Source organism: Lepidochelys olivacea (assembly GCF_965140295.1).
Source record: "Lepidochelys olivacea isolate rLepOli2 genome assembly, chromosome: 1".
Lineage (NCBI taxonomy): Eukaryota > Metazoa > Chordata > Testudines > Cheloniidae > Lepidochelys > Lepidochelys olivacea.
Window position 1 is genome coordinate 162022990 of NC_140411.1, and position 17518 is coordinate 162040507.

Here is a 17518-nt window from a genome sequence, read left to right on the forward strand (position 1 = left end):
GAGGACATTTGTACTGCACGGTCACTTCCCCCTGCCACTCTACCTATAACCCAGGAAGTTCAATATTAACTAGTTTCAGACACTGCCACCTTACCTAACTCATTACTGGTGCCATGGGCTAAAATACCAGAGATAGCCTCAGTCTGGAAAGGATTTTTTTACATTGATTCAGCAAATGCCTGCCAGACCTTTTTTTACATGAACAGCATTAGAGAGAAGGTCAAAATAAACAATGCTGTAGTATATAATGCAGTGTGATAGCTCAGTCACTAACCTCCCTTGTGACAAAAGGATATGACAGCTATAGCTAAGCAGATACTACAAAACATATTCCATGAATATTCAATTTGAATATGTAAACAAATTAGCTTCAGAGGTGTTCCCTTCCCTTTTGAGTTCATTTTCCACAAATAACAAGTTTACTTGCAAGACTGCGCCCAGAAATAATAAATGGTGAGTGTGTATTGGAAAATGTTTGTGGGAAGTGAATTTTGAGTTCCTAAACACAAGTATTTACCCCATTAATGCCTACAGGCCCCAGCCAGGGATTCTGGTGCCATTGTGCTCTGCATTGCACACAAGTGAATGCAAACATGATTGATTAGTCTTCTGGACACAGCAATTCTGTAGTTGTCTCTGGTTCTCAAGCTCTCCTGTGTTGTGCAAGATCTCCCTAAGTCCTTGTTTGGACAAAGCTGTTACAGAATGGACTGCTGACTACAGTGCATGAGAATAGCTGGTTGGAGAGTTATGATGGATATCTCCATGCCTATTAATAATTCACACAATGATGAGAAGCACAGCGTGATGACTTCTTTGCATGTGTTGTAAATATGGCATACAAGCATGCATATTTCAGTGAGTTCAAACTGTGTTATTTCAGATGTGAAAGAAGAAATATAGATAAAGACTGAAACAGAGGTGATGAAATGCAAAATAACCCATACCTTGAGTTCATTAAGCAAAACTTCAGTTGTGGCCATGGCACATCGTAACCCTTGGGGACTATGAGATACAGACCACAGTTCCACTTGTATCTCTATGGACACACTCTGAAGCAGAGACCGTACATCAAATGAGTAGGTACTTGAGACAGGAACAGAAAGTTGGAAAGAAGAATGGCATTTGTTAAATGATCACCCTAGCCCCGCAGGATGGGTCAACTCTACCTGCCAAAAGAGTTAATGCAAAACTGTCCAACTTTTCTCTTGACTCAGCAGCTTCAGAAAGCTGTCATAATCGTCACATGAAAATACATACAATTTGCAAAAAGAAAAGGAGTACTTGTGGCACCTTAGAGACTAACCAATTTATTTGAGCATGAGCTTTCGTGAGCTACAGCTCACTTCATCAGATCCACGGTATGCATCCGATGAAGCGAGCTGTAGCTCACGAAAGCTCATGCTCAAATAAATGGGTTAGTCTCTAAGGTGCCACAAGTCCTCCTTTTCTTTTTGCAAAGACAGACTAACAGGGCTGTTACTCTGAAACCTACATACAATTTGTAATTGTAGTTATGCATAATGTTTGATGGTAGAGTTGACATACGGAGAAAGTAATTTTCAATCACACAGAAATAACAGTTGTGTACCTCATGCGCTTTCAGAAGATAAGGAGGGGCTCTATTAATAGCAAAAAAGGATGTTTCCAAATTTAAAGACAGAGCCCACTGGTTCTGATGCAATTATTCCCCTGCAGAATGTGCTAGGTTGTAAAGAGCTGTTTGTATGGTGGCAGCTTGTAAGTTATGTAAGAAGAATGTAGGATGATGTGAAATTAGGTGAGCAGCGACAAGTGCTGAGATATGGAAAACCTCTTTGTGACATCACAAGACTAGTAAGCACAAGAAGGCCATGCACCTGGAATGGATAGGAAGTAAGTAGTACTTCTTTGGCTACTATTTTCCACTAGAATAGAAAGGACACTTACAAACACACTAGACCAGATTCACCAACGTTGGTAAACAAAATGTAACTTACACCTCCCTGCACTAAACTGGCTCCATGCGCTCAGGTCAGATTCATACCATGAGAGGGCAAGTGGTGATAGCGTTTCTGTCTTCCACCATGGGGGAGCAGCTTTAAGTTATGGCAGGGGTGCCGTAGCAGCTCTGCTAATAGAGACTGCTGAAGGGATACCATGAATCAGTAAATCTCCTGCCAACTGCTCCAATCTCCTGCTCCTTTTTTAGCCAGTGCCTCCCACTGACTGGGCTGTGCCTGGCCCTCTGTACATGTTCCAGTTGAAGCTAGTAGTTAGGGCTGCTTTGAACCTTCCCACTGCTGGGGGTGTATGCATGAGTTTACAACAATTGAAGCTGGTGTAAACCAAAGCTTAATCTGGCTGATGCCTCAGAGAGCACTGCCACAGTCCAGTTAAACATTGCTTTCTTGCTGGTGTCCTCAGTTTAATCATCTCTTGTTTCCCTCTTTCTATGGGCAGACTGGGGACCTTGTTCAAACAGTGGCAGATGTGCTGAATAATGAGGACATCAAACATGCTGAATTCACAGGGAGCTGTGTTTAAGATAATATGCTAGTTCAAGTCCTGCAGTGAAGACAGATATAAATTTAGGGCACAAATTTTAAACATGAGTGAATACATTTTTAGGTCCTTAAATTCATATTTAGGCATCTAAACTAATGTGGCCTGGTTTGCGGAGATGCTGAGCGCTACCAACTCTCTCTGAAATCTGTGGGGAGATGCACCTGCTTTCCGTGCCTTTGCAAACCTGGCCATTTTTATTTAGGTGCCTATAGGGTTTAAAGGCTAGCTTTAGGAATCTATATTTGAAAAGATTACTAATGACAAAATATCAGTAAAACAGAAATGATTTTTTTCAATTTTCTGTGTAAATAGCACAAGCAACCTTGTCTCCTAAGATCATTAATTTATTGTGTCATTTTCCTAATAATAATTTTATTCTTCCCCACTCTTGGATAACAAGCTGACATACTGTAGCTTCTTAATAGCACTATTGTAAATATTGGCCAAAAAGGCTACTGGGGCCTTGTCTAGAGACCACTGAAGTCAATGTGAGTCTTTCCATGGGCTTTGGATCAGGCCATGATGGTATCACAATGGTAAAATGTCAGTCTTCAGCATGACTTGATCATACCTGTAGAAGAACACTAAGCCAGGCCATGGCTATTTACAATTGTCAGGTGAGATAAATGTCTTTAAGGATCTAATTCTGCTGCCACTGAGGTCAGTGTGACTTTTGCCATTGAGCTCCAGCTGGGTGGTATTATTATTTAATATTTCTATTATAGTAGGATTCAGAGGCCCCAAACCAGGTGGGGGGCCCATTGTGTTAACTGCTGTACATACACAAGAGGAGGACATGGTGTTATGTGTTATACAGAGAATTGCCATCTTGAAATGTTCTGCAGAGAAATCCTGTCCTGTTTTGCACAGGTAGCCTGGGAGAAGAGGCCTTTTGCTCCACACCCTTCACCGCTGAACCCACAGAGCAGCGTGATAGAGTACTAAAGAGAGCAGCAGAAGGGGAGTCCTGCTAGTACACCATGATCCCACAGGGGTCTAGTCAGGTCCCCAGTTTGTTAGGAATATGATTTGTGCACATGCTCTCCCTCTGCTACGAGCCATCCTACTCTGCACTGTCAAAATAGTTCTTGGAACTAGTCCGCACTGCTCCATTCCATCCCTCCCCAAATCTATACAGCTCACGCCAGTGTTAGGTGCTGGGAGGGGATCTACTGCCTTTTCTGAAGCCCACTTTCTGCTGTTGCTCTTCTTCAAGAACCAAGCAACAGGGCTACCACAAAGCAGGCCCAGATGAGTGAATTTGGGGCTGTAACTATATTGCTCAGATGATAAAGGAGTCTTCCCCCTGGGAGATTGGAACATGAGAAGTGTCAGCTGTGGAAGTCAAAATTAGATGTTGCTACCAAGATAGGGTTGCCATCTAGTGGAGATCAAACAAGAACATACTATCATGAGTATTTACCAAGATGTCCACTACTATAAAAAGGAGTCTTTAACACAGATTTCATTTCATTATCTGAGTTGTGCGGAGAGAATGCCACACGTGTCTTCAAGGAGAGAGAATGAAAACACAATGGTTCTTATGGTTGTTGTAGAGTTTTGCACAGTTTCCGTTCATTGAAAAATGAGCTCCTTGTGATTGAACATAGAAGCAAAGTCTGTTGTTCCAGTGCCGGAGTGATGTGTTGCACGAGTGTTATACATTTGTACAAAATGAAGTTAATAGGACTGCAACTGTCCCAATAGCTTTGCTTATAAAAAGTTGGTCAGTAGGGATGCATGAGCTTGCAGTAAGAGACCAGACGGGCCTGAAATACCTCCAGACTTAGTATTGTATTTCTATCAGTAGAAAAAAAAGGAAATGGATAGATAGAGGAAGCTGATAGAAACAAAGCTCTCTGCTTTGGTCATAGCTTTCTGGCTGCAAACAACAGGAAAATGAGGCTTTACGCTGGGGATGGGGGTAGTGCTTAAACATTTAAAGGGACAGGACATCACACTTAGTACCTGTGGGTCCAATAAAAATACCTCTAAGAAAATCAAACTTGCGTAGAACTCGAAAAAGGTGTTTGCTAATCAAATAAATTAACCTTCAAAAAGAGCAGCTAGAACCAAACTAAATCTTGTCCCATCACCATGCCACCGCAATCAGTATGTAAAGTATGAAGAATAAGAAAATGAAAGGAAAGCAGAGCAAAGAAATGGGCTTATTTGTCCCACAAAATTCCCTTTCTTTATTGGAAACTGTGATGGGGAGTAAAGGGGTTAATGTGGGCCTGAGAGGCCAGTTATGTTACCTGGCTACCTCTGGAGGGAGAGGCAGGCTTCACTGATCATGAAGCCCAGCAAGACAGTAGTAGGCTGGTTAGTATAAAGCCAGGAAGCTGAGAGCAAAAGAGGGCTGCAGGGAAGGAGTCTGGAGTCACTCTCTGGGAACAGGGAGGTGGTGAGGAGAATTCTAGGTCTGAAGGAAGGGTCAACCAAGAGAAGTTAAGTGGAGGAAGCCCAGGGAAACAGCAGCAAGGAGTGGGCTTATGTAGATCTTGGCTGCCAGTTATAGGGTCCCTGGGCTGCAACTCAATGCAAAGTGGTACAGGATCTGGATTTGGAACAGAAGACTGCCTGAGATGGCATATGGACAGCTTGTCTGGTGAGACCTTTGTTATCCCAGAAGGAGAGGGGTGGAACTATATAGTGCCCTGACCAGAGGGCCAAGTAACAAAGAGAGCGCGCCCCATGTCACAGAGAGAGAGAAGGGTCACAGACTCAGTGAGAGTAACCAACAAAAGGGGACACCAGATGGGGCACGAGCTAATTCACTGTCCTAGCCACAAGGAGGCACACCTGTTGCATATAAACCTTTCTAAGCAGATGACACATCAGCAAATAGAACAGCAACAACATACATAGTGTTGAATATTTATGCTATGGGCCCAAAATTCATTTCCCACAAACACTGCATGAACAACACTTTATCCGCACCAGTGTCTGCAAACAGGGATCTGAACATGAATCAAAATTCCACTTCTAATTCATCAGAATGCTTGAAAGTAATTATTTCTACAGTTCACCCAGTGCTAGTCTCCAGAAGCTCTTCCTATCCTCTTACCAGTTAGATCATTGGCTGGTGGAGGAAGAAGGGCAACAACCTAAGTTCCCTCTAAGGTGCGCAGCCGTGCAGCCAGCTATAAAGGGCAGTGCAGGCACGCAGCCACAGAGGGCTGGAGAGGAGAGAAGTAGAGGGGTGGGTGAGGAGGGGAGCAAGCTGGGGCATGCAGGGCTGCCATGGGCCTCTCCCCCGGCCCCAGAGCTCCTGCTGCCTGGAAGAAGCACCTCTTCCCCGGAGCTGCTGCCGGCAGAGAGAGGGCTGGGGGGAGTCCTCTGGCCCCAGCCCCAGGGCAGCCTGCCTGCACCCCAAACTCCTCATCCCCGGCCCCACCCCAGAGCCCGCACCCCCAGCCAGAGCCCCCTCCAACACTCCAACCCTCTGCCCCAGCGCTGAGTCACCTCCTGAACCCCTCGGCCCCAACCCCACCACACATCACCTCCATATTAGTGCACATATCAAAATTCATTCCGCACATGCATGGGAAAAAATAGCGGGAACGTTGGCAATGACTGGTGTTTACATGCCACTTTTGGAGCTGTTTTCTTAGCACGACTCCGCAGCTGGGCAGCCTTCGATAAAGAGAAGGGGTTTCTTCCTTTAAAATGGAAAGCATCATGTCGACACTCAGGAGAGCATCAGCAGAGATACTGGGTGGCAGCACCAGCAATGGAAACATGCTTAGGATGTTGACATTTTCCAGACTTCCAGCCGAAATACATTAAGGAGGCTGTATAGCGTGTCTAGGTACATGTACAATATACACACAGCTTCCAAAGGAATAATTCCCATTTGCTTAATTAACTAGGAGTACCTGCAAGACATAGTTCATGGAACAAGATCTAAAGTTGGGGTCCAACTTTCCTTTTCATACATTTGCTGCCTCATGGTTTGTTTAAAATTCCAAACGGGAAATCAGATTGTCCCTGACCCTCATGCAAGTGTGTGGGGTTGAGATGGCACAAAGGACCTTCACTCATCTCCCCAGGAGCCCCTGAACTTTGTTTCATAGACAGGACACTCTTTGTTATCATTACATTACATAAAAAATCTAACTGACACCAAATTTGCTTACATTGTACATAATATATAGTCAATACCACACATAAAAATGTCTCGTTTAACTAAAGATCTTATTTTCCTTTGAACAAACCCTGCAATCCTTATTCAGACAAAATTCCTGTTGAATCAAAGGACAGCAGGATTTGAGTCTCTGAGTCTGTATTAGTTTAGGAGATTGGACAGTTTTATTCATGATGAAACACAAAGAAAACAATCTCAGTTCACAATGTGCTGAAACAGTAAAGAAAAAGACCTCTCCAATAACCTTACCAATAACTAAAATATTTTCTCTGACGTCCTTTTAGTTAACTTGAGGACATGAATGACTTTGCTGTGTGTGCAAACTTGGGCAATGAAACAAAATCTGTGCCTAATGAGTCAACGTGTTAAAAAACCCTAACAAAATATGTATTTCTCTTTCTTCTTTAATTTTTGTTTGACTGCATAGTTTTAGAATATTTGGAACCTAGGGTACTGATTTCATTTCACTATAACTTTATATAAACAACACTGATGGGAAAGTCATCTATCCTTAATAGCAAAGTAAAACAGAAATAACATCTCAGGATGAGTTAATCTCAAGAGGTGCAGAGGTTCACTTCAGAATAACAAAATTGACAGGCATATCCAAACCTTATCTGAACAATCCAAATCTCTCAACACTGGGGAAAAATGGGCTTGAAATCTTGTGAAAACAGGCTTGTTCATACCTTTTTTTCAATTCTTTCTTCCTTCAGTTGGTCCACAAAGTGGATGAGGTAATATCTTTTATTGGACCAACTTCTGTTGGTGAAAGAGACACGCTTTTGAGCTTACACAGAGCTGCAGGAACAGTTGCTCTTTTGATTAGGCAACGAAATTGAAATGAACAATTTATTTGGTAAGTTTGGTCCTTTTCCTGTTCATGAATTATCCACAAGCTGACAGTGGCCCCATTTCTCAGCTGCATTAAAGCAAGGCTTGGTTAAAAAAAATCTTCAAAAGTGTTTATTGATGGATGGTTGGGGTGTTAAATAAGCAAAATTTTTGCTTTCTGCAGAAAATTGAGTTTTCAGCCATAAACTTTCAGGGGGTTGTTTGGTTGGTGGGGTTTTTGTTTGTTTATTTGTTTGTTTTGTTTTATGAAAAGTCAAGTTTTCCACAGGAAAAAAAGAAAAACATTTCGCAACCACCTCTACTTATAGCAGCTTTGTGCTTGTGATGGGGTGTAAATCCCTTTTTGGCACTGAAAGGGGTAAGGAGAGCTGGATATTCAATTAGTGCAGCTGGAGTGGGGACCAGGCCCAATTAAATAGGAGTCTTAGCTGGATGAGGGCTGGGTGGTTACTATAAAGAGAAGAAGCCCAGAGTAGGAGGGGACTGCAAGAAGAGACAGACAGAATTCTGCAGTCCTGCTTGTAGCACTAGAGAACGGAGAGACTGGTAGGCTGAAAGAAAAGGCCTGGGGAGAGTCTGTAGAGAAAAATCAACATTTTTTAAGATTACCTCTACAACTGAAGGCTAAATTAAGCAGCACAAAAAGACACTTTATTTAGGCCTATACTTCCAACTTAGTTATTCTCATACTGGAAGATATCTGGAAATGAAAAACAAACACAAATACAAGTCTGGTTTTAGAAAATGAAAAGAAAAAGAGATTTTGTTGTTGCAAACTGCCTCCCGAGATCCCCGAAACTATTATGTTGTAAACTTCCTGATCAACCCCTGCAGTCTGAAGTAGAAAGCCAAGAACTGCATCTCAGTTCAGCAAGCATGAATCTGTTCCTGTGTCATGATTAAGTCAGGAAAACTATTAGTGCAGTACCACTGAAATTTTACCTGTAGTAGTAGCTGATGATATTTCCAGAGAAACTTTGCTTGAAACCAGCACAGCTGAAGACCCTGAAGCTAAGCCACAAACCAACTAAGCAAAAGATCCCACAGATGATCTTAAAACAAAAACCCAAAGACCCTGTAGGTGATCAGGTCAAAGCAATCTTCCTGATGAAACAGGATAAAAGTCTGATAAAAGTCACGTTCAAGAATCAGTTTTATCAACTGAGCAACTGTGTATGCTGATATGGACTAGTCCTTGACACCCCACTAACAGTGATATGCCAAATGAACAGTTTAATTTTTTTTCCTACAACCCACCATTTTCCTTTTCATTTTACAGAATGAAAAATGCAATGCATGAAGATTTGCATATCAAGTGGCTAGCACGATTAAACATGGATCAAGGCTTAAAAACTGTGGTCTTTATTTTTCCAGAAAACCATGTTCAACTTGTTTAAAAATGATTGTAAATGCTGGAGTGAACAGAATTTCTTATTTCAGATTCTGCATACTGTCCCTGTGTCGAGTGTTCGAGGATCCAGAAACTCAAAAATCAACTTAGATAACAGGTTTTAACTATTGGAAGAATACACTAAAGTTAATGTCTGTTCATGGAGGACCAGGCAACATACTCAGTCACCTGTGATAGCTCTACAGCTCATGAAGGGTCATAGTATCAATGCATGTTTTGATAAAGAAACATATGAAAATATCAGGAAATGGTATGTACTAAAAATATTGCTTGACACAATCAAAGCTTTAGCTATTTTGGGTCTCCCCTTCCACAGCCACAGTGAAGTGCTGGAGCGTAATAATTGTGGTATTTACTCCCCAGATGTAATACAACTTTTTTCCCAACATATTAGTGACGCCAAGAGAATCAAATACTTGAACACAACAATTACTGATGAACTTAACTCTTTTAACATCAAAAGCCAGGAGGCACATACTTAATAGCTGCAAATCAGCTGTTTTTCACTGTCATTGTAGATGCAACCCTGGATATTAGCTATGTTGATCAAATGGCCATTTAGCTTCACTTTGTTAGTATTGTTTATATCAAAGGAAAAAAGTAGATATAAAAGAGCATTTTCTAAGCTTTGGGGCAGTAAGCGAGACAGACACTGCATCCTTGTTTGACTAGTTAAGTAATGTTTTATTCTGGAAGTATGGATTAGACTCCAAATACCTGGCTGGACAGGGTTACGATGGGGCCAGTACAATGAACCGGAGCTTGTGGAGGATTCCAAACAAAAATGAGAGAGTTTCTTTCAGGAAAGGGAGACAAAGTGTATGCAACATACCAGGCCCAGCTCTAGGTTTTTTGCTGCCCCAAGCTACGAGAGTGCAACTGCCCAAGGAAGAAGAAAAAAAAAAGGGTGGCCGGAATGCTGCGCCTTGAAATGTGCCACCCCCAGCCTGTGCTTGGTTTGCTGGTGCCTAGAGCCAGCCCTGCAACATACATCCATTGCCCACCACATCACTTTAACCTAGTTTTGGTGCGTACTGATGAAGATAAGGCTAGTTTGGACTGGAAGGTTGTCTTTTCAACTTTGCAGGAAATATATAAATATTTTGCAAAATCTTCCTGTCAGTGGGAAAAACTAATGCTTAAATCTAAAAATAATTTTTATCTTCAAATTCTTGCTCAAGAGAGCAGTTTTTCAAAGAGAAGAGGAACTTGATGATTCATTTTAGACCCTTGAAGAACTTGACAGCATTGATGCAGCAGATGAAATTGAACAGGCTTCTGAAGAATGAAGGAGACTGTGATGGGGTGTATTCCCCACACTGGCCCTAAGAGGGTAAATCAGGCTAGGTAGGCCTAATTAAACAGCAAGTAGGGGAGAGATGTAGGCTACAAGAAGGCCACTAATTAGAAGCAGAGTCAACTGGGCAGGAACAGGAGGGCCTGTATAAAGCCCAGGAGCTGCAAGTAGCAAAGTGGGGGGAGCTGCAGGGAAGGAGTCTGCAGTCATTCCCTGAGTGGAGGGAGAGTGGGCTGTGTGACAGTCTAGATCATTACGTTCACCACTTTTACAAGACCATGATACATTTTGTACTAAGTATACCTTGTGAGGTATCATTTGAAAAGTCATAACATGCTCAGCATTATTGTCCTGCTAAAATGTGTATCAACACTGTATGTGAAGTTATAAGATTCCATTATGTATCATTGCTGTGACATGCTCCAAGTTTAAGAAAAGTAGGCCCAAACCAGTTTCATAGAAACAAATCACAGACTGACACCAAGCCAGGTGTTAAAAGACTGTCATTTGCTTATGCGGCCATTCTCTGATGGGGGAAGGTGTGAATAAGAAATCTACATACCATCACAAGGATGGTTCAGACATCATGTCCACAAGAGCCTGTTTGACGCCTGCACCGCAAACTGGAGGTAATCCTCAAAGAAGGGAGAGTGGTATAAGAATGAGAGACAGTAGCCTCCAATTCACCTTGCTCTCCCCTCATCTCTACTCATGGCAGCCACAATGCTTGAAAGACAAAGAAACTGGCTCTAAGGCTTTTCAGCCAGTACAGACTGCTGTAAAACATATGGTGAAACAAGGCCTTTTTGCTTTCAAGTTCACTTAGCTTGTCAAGTTAGGTATTAGCTTGCATTTTACTCTTTTATTTCTTTTGTAACCAGTCCTGACTTTTATGCATCATTACTTGTAATCACTTAAAATCTTTCTGTAGTTAATAAACTTATTGTTTTATCTTAACCAGTGTGGGGGAAACTCCATTTGGGGTAACAAGGCTGGTGCATTGATGAAATGACAGGCTTTATGTGAGCTTGCATTGTTCAGTTGTGTGCTGGGCAGTACAAGACACACATTTCTTGGGGACAAGACTGGCACTGGGATTTTGCTGGTCTCACCCTGTAGGTAATGCTGGCAAAACATTCATGTAACATATCTGGGAGTGATTTTGCATGCTAGAGGATGTGTATTAACTGGCCAAGAGTGGCTGTTCACCAGTAAAGCAGTGTAAAACGCATCCAAGGTTGGAGAACTGAGAAGACATAGCTATTCCGCAGTCCAGATTGTACCCTAGGTAATGTCACACTGGCAAACCCAAAAAGGGTGAGGAGCCAGTTGTGTAGGAAGAAACCAGGGAAACAGCAGCAAGGGCTAAGACAGTACCGGCCTTGGCTTCATATTATAGGGTCCCGGGGCTGGAACCCAGTGGAGAGGGTGAGTCTGGGTTCTCCTACCAGCCACTCGGTAGTGGCACAGGGCGTTGAACTGGACAGCATGTCAGCTGGACAGCAGGTCTGGAAGGACTGCAATTTCCCCAGAAGGGGAGGAAATTAGTGACCTAGCCGGAGAGCCAAGCCACAAACCGGAAGCTGCTGCTCTGAGAGTGCAGACAGAGAGAAGAAGATGGATATAGAGATTGCTGAGGAGAGCACAGCACTTGGCAGAGCTAATCCCCAGGACAGCCAGGAGGAGGCACCACGAGGGTTGAGGGAACCCCGTCACAGAGACCTTTACATCTAAAAGGCACTCTGCAAGACTGAATGGGCAGCTCAAATGAAAGCCACTGAGGTAATGATAGTAAATTTTCAGAGTATAACTGAATGCCGAGAAGATGAAATTGTCACTGAACACAGGAGTAATGAGAACATATATGGAGCAAATGCAACTTGTCCTTCATGGATTGGCTGTTCTATCTCAATCAGTTTTGGTGGCATAGGATCTTAGTTATCAAGGCTGCAGCCTCTGGAATCCTTCAGTCAAAGAAAATTGACAAGTTCCATGTCCTCTGGACATTTGAAAGCACAGTGAATGAGCTCAGAAAACGCAAATCTGAAGGAAATTATAAAAGAATCTCAGAACAGGTGGGAAACAATGTGTTTTGAAAATGCAAAATATTCAAGCCACAGGAAGAGACATGTATATCTCATAGACGATGAATTTGTGCACAATTCTGTTAGAAGCAAAGGAAATAGTCTGAGGTCTTAAATAATATGATCAGGGAACTAAAATCTTGATGTTGGTGAATTTGACAGCTACTCCATTTGGTTTCCTCCGTCCCCGACAACTTCAAAATATAACTTTAGAGGAGTTAAAGGAGGAAGTCCTTAAACTCATGGGAAAACTAATTTTTCTTTAGACTTGGTTCATGAGATTATGAATTATTTTACAAAGGAAATGGGAGTTCAGTTTGTCACTTGGAGTCCAGAGCTACTTGAATATCATAGTGTCAAATTCTCTTGATGATGTTTTACCAGTAATGGAAATGTTGCATTGACTCTCTCATTACACCAGCTGGAGTGGTCAGTATTGAACATGCAATGAGCACAATAAGACATGTCAAAAACTACATGCGTTCAACACTATCACAGACATGGCTTATTGACCTTGTTCTCCTTGCAATTGAGAAAGACGAGACACAAGGTTGGAGCTGGACAGCATTATAGTACAATTTGCCAAGGAAAAGCATTGCCAGGGTGCAAGGTTCCAGTAACTGGAAATACATAAGCCAGCACAAGTTGGGTGAGATACCACTTTTGTTCAGGTCTGTGATTTGTTTTATGGGTTTTTTTTAAACTGTTTATGTTTAAAAAAGCCTAAAGTGATGTGGCAAGGTGGGTGAGATAATAGCTTTTATTGAACCAACTTCTGTTGGTGAGAGAGGCAAGCTTTCAAAACTACACACAGCTCATCTTCAGGTCATGTGACATGATGTCACGTAACCATTGGGCCACATGCTGCATATTTGCTGACCAGGCTCTGTCCCTTAAATCTGCCTCTGGAAGAAGCCCATACAGATATCAGGGGGTGTGTCTGAATAGACCTTGCCTGCTCACTACTGAGTCTCTGGGTTGGAACCCAGAGGAAAGAGGGCCTAGGCTCACCTGCCAGTCACACAGGAAAGTGGCATGGAGCCCCTTGATACAAGGGGATAAGGACTTTTGAAAGCCCTGAGACAACAGGGTATAAGAAACATGGAGACCAGAGACGACCTAAAGACCTGATGTAAAAACACTGGATTTTTGTTTCTTGGACTCTGTTATCCTGGGAAAGGTGGGACTATAAGTGACTTGCCAGGAGACCTGAGTCACAAGAAAAGGAAGACCGCCACAGGGCTGGACTGGCTGTCGGCAGGGAGTGACAGATGAGGAAAGCTTACTATGCAATGCCCTGCTACAAGGGGGCAAGCCAGCAGTGAGTCAACTCTTGTACAGCAGCATTCAAATAGCAAGAACCCAACCCTTCTTGCCTCCTCTTCAGTGTCCAGCTCCCCAGAGGGGCATGAGAACCCGCAATTACATGCTCCCCAAAATAAAGTCACATAAAGACTATTGTTGATATGAGCAGCCCTGGCACAGCTGGCTTGTCTTTACCCACCTTGCTCAGACATATAGCAGACACTGATGACCCAGTCCATAATATTGAATTACCACTAATTTCCTTGTCCATGATGCCAAATATTTTGGTACTTGATTCTGTTTTCACTTGTACCAGTTTATACCCATATAACCCATTGACTTCAGCAGAGTTACTCCTGTTTGACACTATTGTAAGTTCAAAATCAGGGCTCTGGTGCTCACACTGAAATGCTAAAAACATAAATATGAAGACAGCAATGACAAGTTTTCAAAGTGATGCAAAGGGAAAGGCTGATGTATGTCAATATTGTAAATGAAACATTTTGATACAAGAAAACAACTTGGCTTGATATTCTCCAAAATGAAATAAAATCTAGGCTTACCATTCTCACCAGATGTCTTGTCTTTTCCATTTGTTGCTCCAGTACCTTGTCTCTGAGAGAGAAATAAAAAAGATATTATATGAATTCCCTGGGTTTGCAGTCTTCCATTTGAATTGCTATTAAAGCCTGGTTCCTCTTGAGTGCCTTACATTTGTGAAGTCATTCACCCCAGTACAAAGTGGATTTGAAATGCTACAAAAAAAAATTGGAAAACATCCAGCGGAGGGCAACAAAAATGATTAGGGGTCTGGAACATATGACTTATGAGGAGAGGCTGAGGGAACTGGGATTGTTTAGTCTGCGGAAGAGAAGAATGAGGGGGGATTTGATAGCTGCTTTCAACTACCTGAAAGGGGGTTCCAAAGGGGATGGATCTAGACTGTTCTCAGTGGTAGCAGATGACAGAACAAGGAGTAATAGTCTCAAGTTGCAGTGGGGGAGGTTTAGGTTGGATATTAGGAAAAACTTTTTCACTAGGAGGATGGTGAAACACTGGAATGCGTTACCTAGGGAGGTGGTGGAATCTCCTTCCTTAGAAGTTTTTAAGGTCAGGCTTGACAAAGCCCTGGCTGGGATGATTTAGTTGAGGATTGGTCCTGCTTTGAGCAGGGGGTTGGACTAGATGACCTCCTGAGGTCCCTTCCAACCCTGATATTCTATGATTCTATGAAAATCAGATGGGTGTGTTTTACACCAGCTGTGCAGAAAGGCAAATCACCACACAAGGTCCAAGGGAGTGGAGAATAAGGACCTATGTTTGGAGGGACGACTCCCCTATCCCTCCTGGTTTAATCCCCTATGGAGACGGAACATTTCCCTCTGGTTTAAATTCAGTCAAAAGTAGCAGAGACTATGAGAGTCTAGTGACCATGTGTGAAAGTCATTTCAAAATGCATTTGATAGCTTTGCCTTCTATGCCATATGCATACTTTGAGCTGAAGGAAGTATATTGTCTTCCAGCTAATGGCAGTGGATTCAGGAGGAAAGGGAAAAATCAATCTTACCTTAACAGGGGCATTGAAACTCTTGTAAACAAGCAGTAGGCACTGCCATCAACCCCCCTGCAAAGTATTCGGCCTTAATTTAGTCCAGTCAAAGTGGTCCTATCTTTTAAAAAAAATGTGCACCATGCTGGTATTATTATTAACTCTCGGAGTCTTTGTGTTCTTCTACACTCTTTAATGATGCCAGCATGGTGTGCAACACAAGGGATAGCTTTTTAATAACATGATCAAAGTATGGAAGAACACACAGCTGGAAGTAGTTATTGTAGATATTGTCACAAATTAGTAGAACACAGCCCTGGGAGAGTAATAGCACAAATTCTCCCTGTACACAGCAGAATCAATAAAATCAACAAAATAAATGAATCACAAATTATGTTGGAGATCACAACACTGTCTTTTCATATCTACACAAGCCCTGAACCGTAGACCATATTTTAAGAGACAAAAGCAAAGTCTTCTATTCAACATGTCACTTTTGGCCAGTTTTACTATTTATGACTTCTGGAATTTCCCCAGGATTTTCTAAGGCAAACACCAGTTATCATCAGAGGATAGAGGCATTACATAAGATATTCACGATAAAATGAATATAAGTGCAAAACCATAATGATTATACAGTAAAATAGGATAAACAGTTTTGTTGCTAGCATGCGTAGGAGGAAACATAGTTTATGAATGCTTGGGGCCATATTAATTTTTAACTCAGTGGTTCTGCAGAATATGAAAGGCACATTATTAAATGTGTCTCCAAAATCAATGTCACTACTCATTTGTCTGAAGAGGAGGGAAAAGGGCTACAGAATATGCCAAATATTATAAGATAGGAACAGGTTTACTTTTCTGCCACTGATATTTTTTACAGAATTCTCAGTGCAGTACACAAAATATCTAGTTAATGTGGCATTTAAAACAGTGCTAATTTAATCCCCTATATGTAGAAAATAGGGTCAGAAGTGAATTTTCAGGCAGGAGTGGGGTTTTTTTGAGACTTAAATTAGAACTATAACATGAACCTTTTCAATTTATTCTTCAGCTCTAAAAAGCTTCAAGGCTTTAATTTTGCCTCTGATCTTAAATTCTTTTCCTATCTTGTATTTTACTAACCTTTGCTATTATACTGTACCACTTGGCATTGCTATGGTTAGGGATTGTGGTCAGGTGTTAATAAACACGTGGGGGGAAAGGCTTTTTTTAATCACTGGGGCATAGAAATTTCCTTTGAGCTGAAATTTGGCTGATTGAAGTCTCAGCCTGAAAACCATTTTTTTAATATTTTGTAAAAGTATTTCCCCTTATTTGAGTTTAATATATATTTAACAAATTAAAGGTATTACTTTCTGTCCGGTTTGGGGTACCACACTTTAAGAAAGATGTGAACATATTGGAGAGAGTCCAGAGAAGAGCAATAAAAATGAAAATAGGTTTAGAAAAAAACCTCACCTATGCGGAAAGGTTAAAAGAAACTGACTGGGACCTGCTAACAGTTTTCAAACTTTTTAAGGGCTGTTATAAAGAAGACGGGGATCAATTATTCTCCAAGGCCGCTGGATGTAGGACAAGAAGTAATGGGCTTATTCTGCAGCAAAGGAAATGTAGGTTAGCTATTAGGAAAACTTTCTAATTATAAGGGTAGTTAAGCTGTGGAAAAGGCTTCCAAGGAAGGTTGTGGAATCCCCCACTGTGGAGGATTTTAAGAACAGGATGGACAAAAACATGTCAGTGATGGTGTAGGTTTACTGGTCCTGCACCAGTGCAGAGGGCTGGACTAGATAACCTCTTACGGTTCTGTCCAGCCCTACATTTCTATGATTTTACAGTGCATTACAAGAGAAATCCAGTTTTTAAGCCTTGTTTACAGTATTTCCATTTGGGTACTCCAGTTGGTACCTAGGCACCTAAAATATGTATTTGGGTACTTAACTGCAGAACTGGGACCTATCTGAGGCACACAGGTTTGAAAATGGGACCCCATATGTGAGCTTGTTGGGTTTTTTGGTTTGTTTAACTGATTATTGGATTCGTAGACAGGCATACTGTTATGCAATTAGACAAAGGAAGAGGGCATGCAGCTTCAAAGAAAGAGCTGCCAGTGGGGGGAAAAAGGGAAGGGAAGAAAGGCAGAAGTGAAGGACAGGAAGTGTTCAGTGGGTAAAGAACAGGTCAAGTGGAAGCGTGATACAGGCATTTATAGTGTATAATTGGCCATTCATCCCTGTCAACATCTTCCAAATTTTGAGATTTTGGTGATTTTATTTGTCCAAAATTCTATTTTTGATGAGAAACTCTGAAAAAAAAATGG

The 17518-nt window shown here is 41.8% G+C and overlaps 1 protein-coding gene across 1 annotated transcript in view; it reads right to left on the bottom strand.

Moving 5' to 3' along the window:
• PCP4 (Purkinje cell protein 4) overlaps positions 1–17518 on the bottom strand; it is a 68086-nt gene that overhangs the window by 30905 nt on the left and 19663 nt on the right. Inside the window, exon 2 of the mRNA XM_084613848.1 lies at positions 14213–14264. Coding sequence (XP_084469974.1) covers positions 14213–14264 — 52 coding nt within the window. The remainder of the gene's footprint in view (positions 1–14212; positions 14265–17518) is intronic.